Source organism: Gastrolobium bilobum, unplaced genomic scaffold (genome assembly GCF_033153095.1).
Source record: "Gastrolobium bilobum isolate Gb01-03AN ecotype WA unplaced genomic scaffold, APGP_CSIRO_Gbil_v1 utg11162, whole genome shotgun sequence".
In the NCBI taxonomy this organism is placed as follows: Eukaryota; Viridiplantae; Streptophyta; class Magnoliopsida; order Fabales; family Fabaceae; genus Gastrolobium; species Gastrolobium bilobum.
Window position 1 is genome coordinate 336,412 of NW_026897605.1, and position 11,619 is coordinate 348,030.

The 11,619-nt window shown below is 33.5% G+C and overlaps 1 protein-coding gene across 2 annotated transcripts; it reads right to left on the reverse strand.

Moving 5' to 3' along the window:
* Window positions 1-589: 589 nt before the first annotated feature.
* Window positions 590-8,524, reverse strand: LOC133308492 (ubiquitin carboxyl-terminal hydrolase 14-like). Of its 2 annotated transcripts, none has more exons than XM_061509117.1 (20): window positions 8,332-8,524; window positions 8,013-8,184; window positions 7,701-7,813; window positions 7,233-7,569; window positions 6,330-6,424; window positions 5,410-5,543; window positions 5,272-5,328; window positions 5,111-5,188; window positions 4,744-4,798; window positions 4,621-4,662; window positions 4,177-4,251; window positions 3,568-3,766; window positions 3,406-3,463; window positions 3,204-3,326; window positions 2,391-2,479; window positions 2,191-2,280; window positions 1,660-1,827; window positions 1,446-1,564; window positions 1,222-1,351; window positions 590-982 (listed from the first exon to the last, which is right to left on the reverse strand). In XM_061509117.1, exons 1-20 carry the CDS (start codon window positions 8,425-8,427, stop codon window positions 804-806), a joined length of 2,409 nt encoding a protein of 802 aa, XP_061365101.1. In that variant the 5' UTR covers window positions 8,428-8,524; the 3' UTR covers window positions 590-803. The 2 variants fall into 2 exon arrangements, with proteins under 2 accessions (XP_061365101.1, XP_061365100.1); XM_061509116.1 differs by having other exon boundaries at window positions 4,177-4,257.
* Between the last annotated feature and the right edge of the window lie 3,095 nt (window positions 8,525-11,619).

Sequence of the window (11,619 nt, forward strand, 5' to 3'; positions counted from 1 at the left end):
GGGCTTAATGCAGAAAAAGCGAACCCATAAAATAATTATGACATGAGATTGAGAACTTTTGAGTTTTCACAAGCATTATTATATGTTTTTAAGTGAGAAAAAAAGATATCCAATGAAAATCATTGAAAGAGAAAATGAGAGATTTTTTTTAATTTAAATATAAAAATACTAATTTTAACTAAAATAACCATTATTTAAAAGAATAAATATTAAGCGCTGCAACCCATTGCATTTTTAATTTCAGTGGCGCATTAGGTCATTTATTTCCAAGTCTTAAAAGTCTTACCATTTAACACCGTTGTAATTAATTTTTGAAAAATGTGACTTGCTGTATTTTCATTTTTCTCTTTTTTTCCTGAAATTTATTTTCAAAGAATACAACTCTATTTTTTAATTTCCATGTTCTCATATCTTGTCATTTAAATTTTGTTTTTTTATTTTCGAATTATGCACATATTTCATTTTACCTTCCAGACTCTGTCTATTAATTAATTGGAAATATAATCCAATCGTTAAGACATGACACTCGTCATTTGGTGATTTTAGCTATTTAAACCCGTAACTATTGGGAAGAAATGTAACAGTGAACTTGAAATTTATAAAAAGATCAAAGGTCTTAATGTTCTCACAAAAAGCTGCAATACTGCAGCCAAAGAGGGCTGTTTACCATGCTTACCAAGACGATGGAAGCTGCAATACTGCAGCCAAAGAGGGCTGTTTACCAGCACAACTAGGTTGCACTTTTCCTCTTTACAGTTTGAAATATTCAACAATGTTCTCAACACTTAGCAGAGGTATCTAATTCAACCATCAAGCCTCTCGAAGAAATAAAGATAGCCCATGTCCTTGGGAGGATTAATGGAAGCTCCAACCTTGCTGTCATTAAACATAACCCATCTACCATCTTTTAAGATATGTGCAACATAGTGACCACAATGCGTCGAGGTTCCAATGTGGCTAACAATTCCAATAAGTCGATATCCTGTGTAAAGCCAAAAGCAAGAGAAAATTCAATAAAAAAAACCAAATTGTCCAAATTAAAACGCCAATACGAACCCTTAATCCATACTTAGGGAATATGACCCAGAGAAGCTAGGATAAAATACCATAACATTAAGCAAGACAAGTATCAGCAATGTCGATTTATTTTTTTATTTTTGGCAGATTACCGATCAAAATAATAATCAACAGCAGAGTAATTAAGAAGTAAAAGCAACTTACTTCCTCCTCCATCAGGTAAGCCAGCATCATTTGGAACAGATGTAGTGTTTGATGCAGTAGCATCCATACTGGAAATAGATGCATCGGGATTGCTAAATATCCAATCTGTTGCTTTCTCAATGTCACCACCCTACAGAACAAGACAGTCAAAACTTGTGGACAATTACCCAACTGAATCCCACAGACATAAGGCAAAGGGGGAAAATAATATAAGAAAAAATTACCGATGCCTTCAGAGCCTTTCGACAAAGATCTTCTTCAAATCCAAATGAAATTAGAGTATCAACTTTTGATTGGTCAACACTTCCAGAGCATTGCCCGTTTGAAATGGGAGCGTCAATATCTGAGAATAAACAAAACATACCGATCATTAACTCCTGTATTAAGGTACCTTACTAAAAAGAATTGATTCACACAATAAAGAAAACCAAGTGAAACCTGGATCATCCATGTGAGATAGTAACCAATTCATTGCCTCTTCTACTCCAGAATTTGAGGTATTTATAGCAGCTTTCTGACAATGAATATGGCTAAAGCCCATCGAAACCAGCTGTGAGACAATGTCTTCATTGGCCAAAGGTTTGTCCGAATTCTCCTCAACGGGTACTGTGCAACACAAATAACAAATGCAGAGAGATTTGGCAAATTTCAGCTTGAATTCAGCTAAAATAGTAATTCAGTTATTTAGCTGAAAGAGGCACAAGTCCATGAAACAATAAGAATTGCAAAAACTGATGAGAAGGCAAATTTATTAGTTATCTAAAATACCCTCACAAAAAAAGATTGTAAAGAGTGTCCTTTGTTGTATATATACTACATACTCATTAATATAAGATGTGAATAAGCGCGCACAAATAAGTTTAATGGAAAGTAAGTTTGACATAATTTTTCTTCCTTAGGTTTCTTTGAAACAATCTAGTTTCCTCTATTTGAATTTCTACAATCTCCTGAACAAAAAAACCTACATACCCCCATCTGGTAACAGCTCTTCCCCAGGGTGATGACCTTTGCTGCGCATATGACTAATATCTATGATATCAGGAACATCTATATACACATCTGAAAGAAGAGAAGTTCTTAGTAATATATAGATATAGAAAAAAACAATCTTAAGAATAGTAGTTAGTAAAGTAAAAAGATGACATATTGATTATTTATACAAAATGTACCAAGCTTTTTGGGGACCCATCCTTCCTCCATAACAAATTTCCGCATGTGTAACACCAGGTAATCGGGGAATGATGTCAAACCAGCCGTCCTACAGATTAAATGATGTTTCAACATCAAGATGTTTTTTAATTCACTAATAAGAACATAATTTTATAGACAATTTTCAGCAAAGTAAGATGTAACCACACTTGATTGTCATCAACTCACCTAAGACAATGACGTTAATAAACTAAATTTCTCATGAAAACAAAAAAGAAACACAAAATACCTGATGCAAAGTGTATACAATATGAACCAACATGCATGGCATTGTAATTTAACATGAACATCGAAATCAACATCATCTTTATCCCAACCTACTTGGGGTCAAACATCTATCAACCCATATAAAAGCAAGAACAGATTATTGAAAAATAAATAATAAGAAAAGGTAATATATATACACATATATATATGATAAAAAGATAAATAATAAATATATAAAAACAAAAAAACAAAAATTCTATCCCTTTTTTCTCTACTCTGTCTCTGTCCTAAGGTCAATTGCATACCATTACAAACTTCATGCCATGCTCTCGGTAACAAACTTCTTTTCTAACTGGAGCATCTAAGGGTTTTCAAATAACATGTCCAAACCATTACAAGCTATGTTCTCTCATCTTTTCGTCCACCAATACAACTCCAACTTTTTGTCAAGTTTCTTCATTTCTTATCTTATACATTTTTGTATGACCACACATCCATCTTAAACATCCCCTTTTCCACTACACCCATTGTAAATTAACATGACTTAGAAAATTCAGAATGCTTACTTCATCGCTGTTGTCTTTGTTTTCAAGGCAGTGCTGTAAAAATCATGAATCTCCTCAGAAGCTGAGAAGTTTGCAAGGCAAGCTTCTAAAGGCACCCTGGGACGTACAATCTCATCACCAGACCTACCAGAAGAAATATGCTTAGCAGAGCCTTGATAAGCAAACTAAAGAAATAGTAAGATTCCTAAACATCTAAGCTTACATTTCCTTTCCTTCAGAAAGTTTCTCTGCTTTCAGTTTGTGAAGCAATTCTAATTCTTCTGAAATTTCTCAAAAAATAAATAAATAAATAAATACAGGTATTAAATACAACAAGACCCCTAGATTTCTCAGTTGAATCAAGGTTTGTAACTAAAAAACCCACCTTTGTTAGTTGCTTCATGCAATGGGATATTCAAAGAAAGAATGTAGTCATGCCTTCTATTGTATGCAACTTTTCCAGATGAACACAAGATTCGATCTTCAATACCAAACTTGAAACTCCTTGCAGGATCCAGTTCAGCTTTCCCAGCATTAGCTCGTTCAACTTGGTCAAGAAAATGCAGGAAAAATTCTAAAGCATCCTAACATTAAGTCGGAATTAAACTGTTAGAAGATTGTAAAGACATGTTTGTCTATAAATAGAACAATATAATATATTATTGAATGGATGGGAACAACCTTTGTTGAATCAAAACACTTCAAGTTATCTACTTTAGGGCTCATTAGAAACCAAATATAAATATTAGAAGGTACATTTTATGATACCAATTCCAAACAAAGAAAAAGAAACCAACTGCCTGCCATGATTCCAGCTTCAATTGATGTTTTCTCCACATCTACTATTGGATTATGAGGTGAGGTGGTGACTACATACTAAGGCTCAAGTAAAAATAGATTATATACGTAAGCTTAACGTTACGTTTCCATTTAGAATTCAAAATAACTATTAAGTATGGACATATCAAATGAAATATAAAGTTGCTGTATGTACCTGTTGTCGCGTAGATGAAAATTCAGGATGGCTGGCAGCAATTAAAGCTTTGAACATTCGTGGGGGTATCCCTTCCTGTTCCTAATGTGTGAAGACAGTGAGACAGGTGCAAACAGAAAAAGGCAACCGAAACCCATAAAAATAAGACACAATACTGCAATCAGATGAAACATAAAATAAAAGAGAAGCTGAGAATATTCAATGGCATGAATCTTTCACTTTTTTGAGTGATGCATCAACCAAAACCCATTGCAACATATTCAACCCATTCTCATCGAAGCTCATTTAAAATATCAGTTAATTTCCACAACTAGTACATTATATAATCCCACAAAAATAAATGATGATGCACACAGAGGAACTTGATCAATTTAAAAAATTAAATATTCATGATGGCATATAAATTGACTAGGAATTTTAGTCACCAAAGAGCTAGATACTTACAGCAGTTGTAGTTGTGGTAGCAACGTTTGCATTGTCTTCATTCTGGATGAAAGAAGGTAACAATAAAAATAATGAAGACTCTGCACAAATTTTCAAAGGAAATGTGCTCGCACGGGTACATACCTTAAGTGGCGGAATAGAATATTTACCAGATAGTAAACCATGTGCCAATTTTGTCCTGAAGTAAAATGGGAATAATTATTATTTTTCTCTTTTGAAGTTTTTATCTGGAAAAAAAAATGTGTTTTTAAGTACTTCCTCACATTTTCTTTTATAAAGAAACAGAATGCCCTACTAGAATATACAATTACTGTTGTAGATGTGAGTTATTTACATTAGTAACCAAAAGTAGAATAGTAGATTATAACAAAAGATCCATGAATGCAGTGGCACAGATGCTATAAAAAATTGCATACCAACAACAAAATATGACTAACAGAAAACATATAGCGGAAGTCTTCTATTAGAACAAAACAATCTAATTACTTACAACTGCATATTCAGGTCCACAGTTGGATCAGCAGGTGCTGCCTCAAATGCCTTCTTTAGACTTTGGTTTATACAGTACCTAAGATGCAATCATAACAGACACTGAAGCAACTGCAAACAGGGCTTAAGCAGTTCGCAAGTAAATTAGAGACATGAACAAACCGGGAAGAGAAGGAACGTGTAGAAAATACAACTTGCATAGTTGCTGCCAAGTAACAACTGAAAAGAAGAAAAATGAGGAAGAATAAAAATCAAACAAGTACATTATAACAAACAGAAATCAACAGGAACCCACTTTACCTGTTTCCAAGATTGACCAATCCTGTATATCCAGGTCCGAAAATTGGTTCCACTTCCTGTCCACTTTCTTGGATTCGATTCCAATCAAAATTGGTATTTTGGTCAAGTTCTCTTTCAGCTGTTGTCATTTCAGTCTGAATATAAGAAAGTGGTAATTTAAAATAATTATGACACTATATTACTCTTATACAAGTCTGTTGCAGAGTAACACCAAAAGTATGACTACCACTTTATTGCTTAGAAGGAGAAAAGGCTGGGCCAGTAATAGGAATATATTGAACGATGATAAATTTCTAAGTTCCAAGCAACAAATGATCACCAGCCATCAGCCTACGTCTAAAGTCTCAAACTCAGAAGGAGAAATGTTAATATTTGGATTTCATTATTTGGATGTTATATAGAGTATAACACAATAAGGAAAACTGCAGACAACAAATAACCATACGCTCCCCTCACATCATTCGACCAAACAAATGATTTCCCCATTCCAAAGAGCAAGCCCTAGATCTATGATAATAGCAACCTCTCCAATCTCACCATTATCAAAAGAAGTGATTTGCAAGAGAAATAAAGCATGTAATCATTCACAAGTAGATGGGGCCCATTGCAGGACTTTATTCCACAAGATACCTTTTAGGATATTATGGCTACCACAAATATTCATCTATTTGAAAGAAAAAAGGTGCAATATATATTTTCAAATGCACCATCGAGCTCTTGGTTATTCCAAAAAATGTATTTCCATTTCTAAAGTAATGATGAGAACAGTATCAGGAAATATTATCCTATCTCGCGAAGGAAGACAATTTTATAAACGATAGTGTTAAAGTCAATAGATATAAAGTCCACAGATTAGATCAAAGATGCCAGGGTTAATCATGTACCATCTGAAAAATATCAATTCAAGATACAGAATTAACCTTTTTTAGTGATGAAAAATCAATTCCAAAAAATGCCAGATGCTGAGCTAAAAGTGGGTCCAAGACACTGTCATCCTCTGGATAGGAGAAAACATCTGAGCTGCCACAATACATTATCCATAATTAGCAGACAATGCAAAAAATAAATAAATAAAAACAATTCAGCACCTAATTCACAGTAGATATTTTAAACAATATTGATTAAATGATTTAATCAGGCTAATAAAAGTTATCAGTGCCATAAATAACAAAATGTAAAGCTTGATTGACATAATGTTTTGCCACCTTGCTCCTTCAACATGATATTATTGCAGAACTACCAAGTTGGCTTCTTGCATTCAAACTACAAATCTTGTGTTTTGGACAAGCAAACATGTGGATGAAAATCAGAAACATGGTCCTTTAAAATGGTCAAAAATTGCATACAGAATGTATAGTGTTTTCCAAGCCCAAAATTACTCCAAAACAATTCCATTATGTTTTAGTCAAACTAACTAACTTTTAACCATCCCCCTTCCAAAAAAAAAAAAAAAGGAATGTAAGAAATCTGGCTAGGTTTATGTTCCCTAATACTTTCTAATTGCAATTTCATAAGAAAAATGCTGCTATTAGCATTACAATATTCAAATTAAAATTTAAAGTATTGTTTCTTAGTATTTGATGCCCATTACCACAGTAGTCAAGAAACATTTTAGCATGAACTGCATACTATAAATAATTGGCCAGACCATTATAAAATTAAATATTAAAAACAAGCAAACAAACTCATCAACCAGAAATAATCACGTGGGCAAAATAGTAACCCTTCATGATAGCAAATTCAATCATGCTCTACAAGTAAGCCATTGAAACTAACAGAAACATAAGAATGTTAAAACAAGAATTCACTGCAAGGGGCATCACCTGCTGCTTCCAGATCAGCAGTGACAGTCCCAAGCTTTACAGCAAGAGGGTAGCCTTTCTTTTTATAATGTTCGATAGCATGATTGTTTCCCCCACTTCCATCCCAATTGCTCCTCCCACAAAGGATCAATCCATCAGTCAGGTTCAACCAAAGATTGTCTGTCTTGTCACACTCAGAACATTTCCACCCAGAAGGAGGAATAACAACACCATTGTCAATCTGCTGTAAATTCATCGCAAAGGCACTAACTCGTTTCTTGTCAGCAGTCCAAGCTGCAACCTGCTCCCTCCGTTCAGCACCCACAGCGAGTAAAATAGCATCAGCAGCCAACCTTACCTGAAGTGTTTCCAACAAATAAGAGAAATAAATTAAACTCAATCTCAATCTTTATCATACAACTTCTCTTTAAAATCTAAATTGGAGGATAATAAATAAAGAAAAAATCATAAACAGAAGACAAATAGTACCTTCTCAGGCAATTCCACCGAAGGAAATGGAAGAGATACATAGTCAGGTAATATAACTACACTATGAGTTTCTTCATATTCAAGTTCATTGTTATCAAATCCCCCATCAACACCTACAAATTAACAAGACGGATACAAATGTTTTATCCATGAAGAATAACCAATTGTTAAGTAGCCACTGAAGCAAGACAGAACCAGAACCCAGAACATTTTATAATAAATGGATAAAAAAAAAAAGGCTTAATCAAGTGACATGTATGATCGTATGATAATAAGATGAACAAAAATGACCCAATTCACACTCACACATACCTATGGCTAAGAGAGTGGGTTTCTTCGAAGGCCTATCTTCTGGAACCAACTTCTTAGTCTTCTTTACATGCAGATAAACAGGATTACCAGTCTTTTCAAAATTCCAACCCACATAGTCCTTCCCAAAAGCAAGAAAAGTGAACATGTCGATGAACAATCCACCTTCTGACACCTGAAACTCCACAACAAAACCAACGCAACAACAACAGCATCAATTTTAATAATGAGACTGAAAAATGCAAATTCGACTTCCAATTAGAATAACGAGGAATCAAGAACCAGTTGCATTAAACATCTTCTTAAGCTAAAAAAATCTTACGGGAGTGTCGAAAGACAAACAGCATTCTTGCTTGTAGATGCGGGTGGTGGGTTCGGGGATCCGAACCCGAGAGAGGTTCGATCGGAGCAAATCCATCGTCGTCCCAAAGCAGTACACTTGGGATTTCGGTTTCGGTTTCAGAGAGAGAAGAGTTTCAAGCAAGGGTTTTAGATTACAAGAGACTGAGAGAGAATAAGATTTGCCCTAACCCACTGCAAGTTAGGAACAGTGACAAAGTGCCATTTTTGCTAAATTTTTTATACAAATATAACGTGAACAATTGTTTTTTACGAGACTACCACATGTTATAGTATCCTGGTAACGAATTTTGTGACCAATAATTTTGTGACACATGGTCATATTGTCGATCAAATTTGTTATTATTGGTGACAAATTATGACACGTCAGATTTTTTCTGCGAAAGTGTGACATGTGTCATAAAATTATTGGCGAACGTAATTTGCTACCGGTCGTAGCGAATTACGTCCACGTGGCCGTCTGGTAAAAAGTACTATACGATGGCATTTGAGCAAAAATTTTGTCAAAAAGTGACATTTTGATCACTGTTCCGCAAGTTAAGTATCCTTGGCGCCCCGCATCGACCAGAGAATAAAAGAATAAAAGTTTATGATAATTAAATATTAAAAAAAAAAATCATTAGAGGGTGATTGGTTGAAGAAAAAAAAAAATATACCTTACCAGGAATATGCTGGAAAAGTGAGGTTATGTTTGATTGTGTTCTGGCTTTTTTTGTTCTTAAAACTATTTTGTAGAATATTTATGAAAACAGTTGTTTTCTATGTTTATTTTGTTTTGAAAGTTAAATATTAAAACAAAAACAAGTCAGACATGTTATTTAAATTTGATTCTAAAACCAAAAGAATAGTTACAGTTTTTAATTATTTTTTTTACATAAAAAGCCTTACCAAACGGGTTTTTTTGTTCTGAAAATCAAAAATCTATTTTTGAAAACTGATTTCAAACCAGCCCTGAATTTCTCGGAAATGAGATCAAAAAGCTATTTGGTAAGCCAAAATATTACCACGAATGTCGGCTCAAGTTTTCTAATTTTATGTTTAGTTGATTGTCAAATATTACTGAAAATGTAGGGTGATTTTAAAAATTGCACTGATGGCGTTAGTGGCGCCATCACCATGATAGTAGCGCGGGAAGAAAATATTGTTTGAAAACTTGGCGCTAGTGACGCCATCACCGTGCTAGTGACTTAAGCTTCAAACTTAGTTCAAGGTACGGGCTTAATACAATATTATCTTATAAATGTACTGTTTGATTTTGGGGCTACCCATTCTTTCATCTCCCTATCTTCTGCTCAAAAGTTAAAATTATCAATTTTCATTTTATCTTCTTACCTTGAAATCTTTCTTCCTACTGGAAAAAACTCATCAAATTTCAAAGTCTGTAGAAATTGTCCTCTTCGAATTGAAGGGAGATTATTTGAAATAGATTTAATTTGTCTGCCTATGATTGATATAGATCTTGTTCTTGGTATAAATTAATTATCTGCTAATTGTGTGATCATTGATTGTCAGAATAAAAAGATAATTTTCACAAAAGAGTCAGAACTTCCCAATGAATCTTTATTTTTGTCAACTTCTCATCTTAGGAAAAGTCTATTAGAGGGAGCACAATGATATGTTCTCTTTAATCTTTCAGAAACAAAGGTTAAACCTGATATCATGGATATTCCTTTTGTCTTAGAATACTCAAAGCTTTTTCCAGATGATATTCCACGATTACCATCAATAAAAGAAATCGAATTCTCTATTGTTTTGATACCTGGAGTAGAGCCAATTTCCATTGCACCTTATAGAATGTCGCCTGCAGAGCTTGTTGAACTAAAGAAACAATTAGAGGAACTTCTATCAAAATAGTTCATTAGACCAAGTGTATCACCCTAGGGAGCACCAGTGTTCTTTGTCAAGAAAAAAGATGAAAGCATGAGGTTTTATGTGAATTATCCCAGTAACAACTATATACTCCACATTCTACAAGATTCGAGTAGATTTCTGCTAGATACGATAGGCAACTAAACAAAGTCACTATTAAAAATAAATATCTTTTTCCTAGGATAGATAACCTTTTAGATTAGTTGAGAGAAGCCATAATGTTTTCTAAAATAGATTTGAGATCAGGTTACCATCAGATTAGGATTAAGATTGAAGATATTCCAAAGACGACCTTTAGGACTAGGTACGGACACTATGACTATCTAGTGACGCCTTTCGAGTTGTCAAACGCTCCAGCTGTATATATAGATTACATGAACTAGATTTTTAGACCTTATTTGGGTCAATTTGTAGTGGTGTTTATTGATGATATTTTAATATACTCTAGGAATGAAGAAGAACATAAGGAACATTTCATGATAGTTTTGCAAATTTTAAAATATAAGTAATTATATGCTAAACTTTCAAAATGTGAATTATGGATAAAGGAAATTAAATTCTTAGGGCATGTTATATCAAAAGAAAAAGTGTCAGTTGACCCTAGTAAAATTGAGGCTATAATGCACTGGGAGACACCTAAGACTATCATATAGATTAGGAATTTTCTAGGATTTGTATGATATTACAGAAGATTTATTAAGGGATTTTCACAACTAGTTAAAGGTGTTAACTAGAAAGGGAATTCCTTTTGTTTGGAAACAAGAGTGTGAAAATTGCTTTCAAAATTTGAAGAGTAAGTTGACATCCGCACCAATTTTGATAATCCCTGATCCATTAGAAAAATTAAGGTTTACAGTGATGCATCTATAAAGGGGTTAGGATGTGTTTTAATGCAAGAGAGAAAGGCCATAGTTTATGGATCAAGACAATTAAAACCTTATGAGAAAAATTATCCAACTCATGACTTAGAATTAGCTACAGTAGTTTTTGCTCTTAAGTTTTGGAGGCATTATTTGTGTGGGTCAAATTTAAAGTTTTTAATGATCATAAGAGTTTTAAATATTTGTTTGACCAAAAAGAGTTAAATATGAGGCAAAGGAGATGAATGAAATTTTTGAAAGATTATGATTTTGAACTTAAATATCATTTAGGGAAAGCAAATATGATGGTGATGCTTTAAGAAGAAAATCTTTACACATGTCACATTTAATGGTCAAAAAAATAGAGTTATTGGAAAAATTTAGAGATATGAGACTATTTGTGACTGTGTTGCCTCGAAGTTTAGGTATTAGTGAAATAAGAATTGATAATGAGTTAATAGACAAAGTTAGGAAAGCTCAGCTGGAGGATCTTAGTTTAGAAAAATTGTTGGAACAGGAAG

Excerpts from the sequence above, each read along its gene's own strand:
- LOC133308492 (XM_061509116.1), bottom strand. The coding sequence starts at position 8,427 with ATGGATTTGCTCCGATCGAACCTCTCTCGGGTTCGGATCCCCGAACCC. Across the intron at positions 7,814-8,012 it reads ACCCACTCTCTTAGCCATAG|GTGTTGATGGGGGATTTGAT; the intron begins GTATGTGTGAGT and ends GTTAATTTGTAG. Across the intron at positions 6,425-7,232 it reads TGCTGATCTGGAAGCAGCAG|ATGTTTTCTCCTATCCAGAG; the intron begins GTGATGCCCCTT and ends GTGGCAGCTCAG.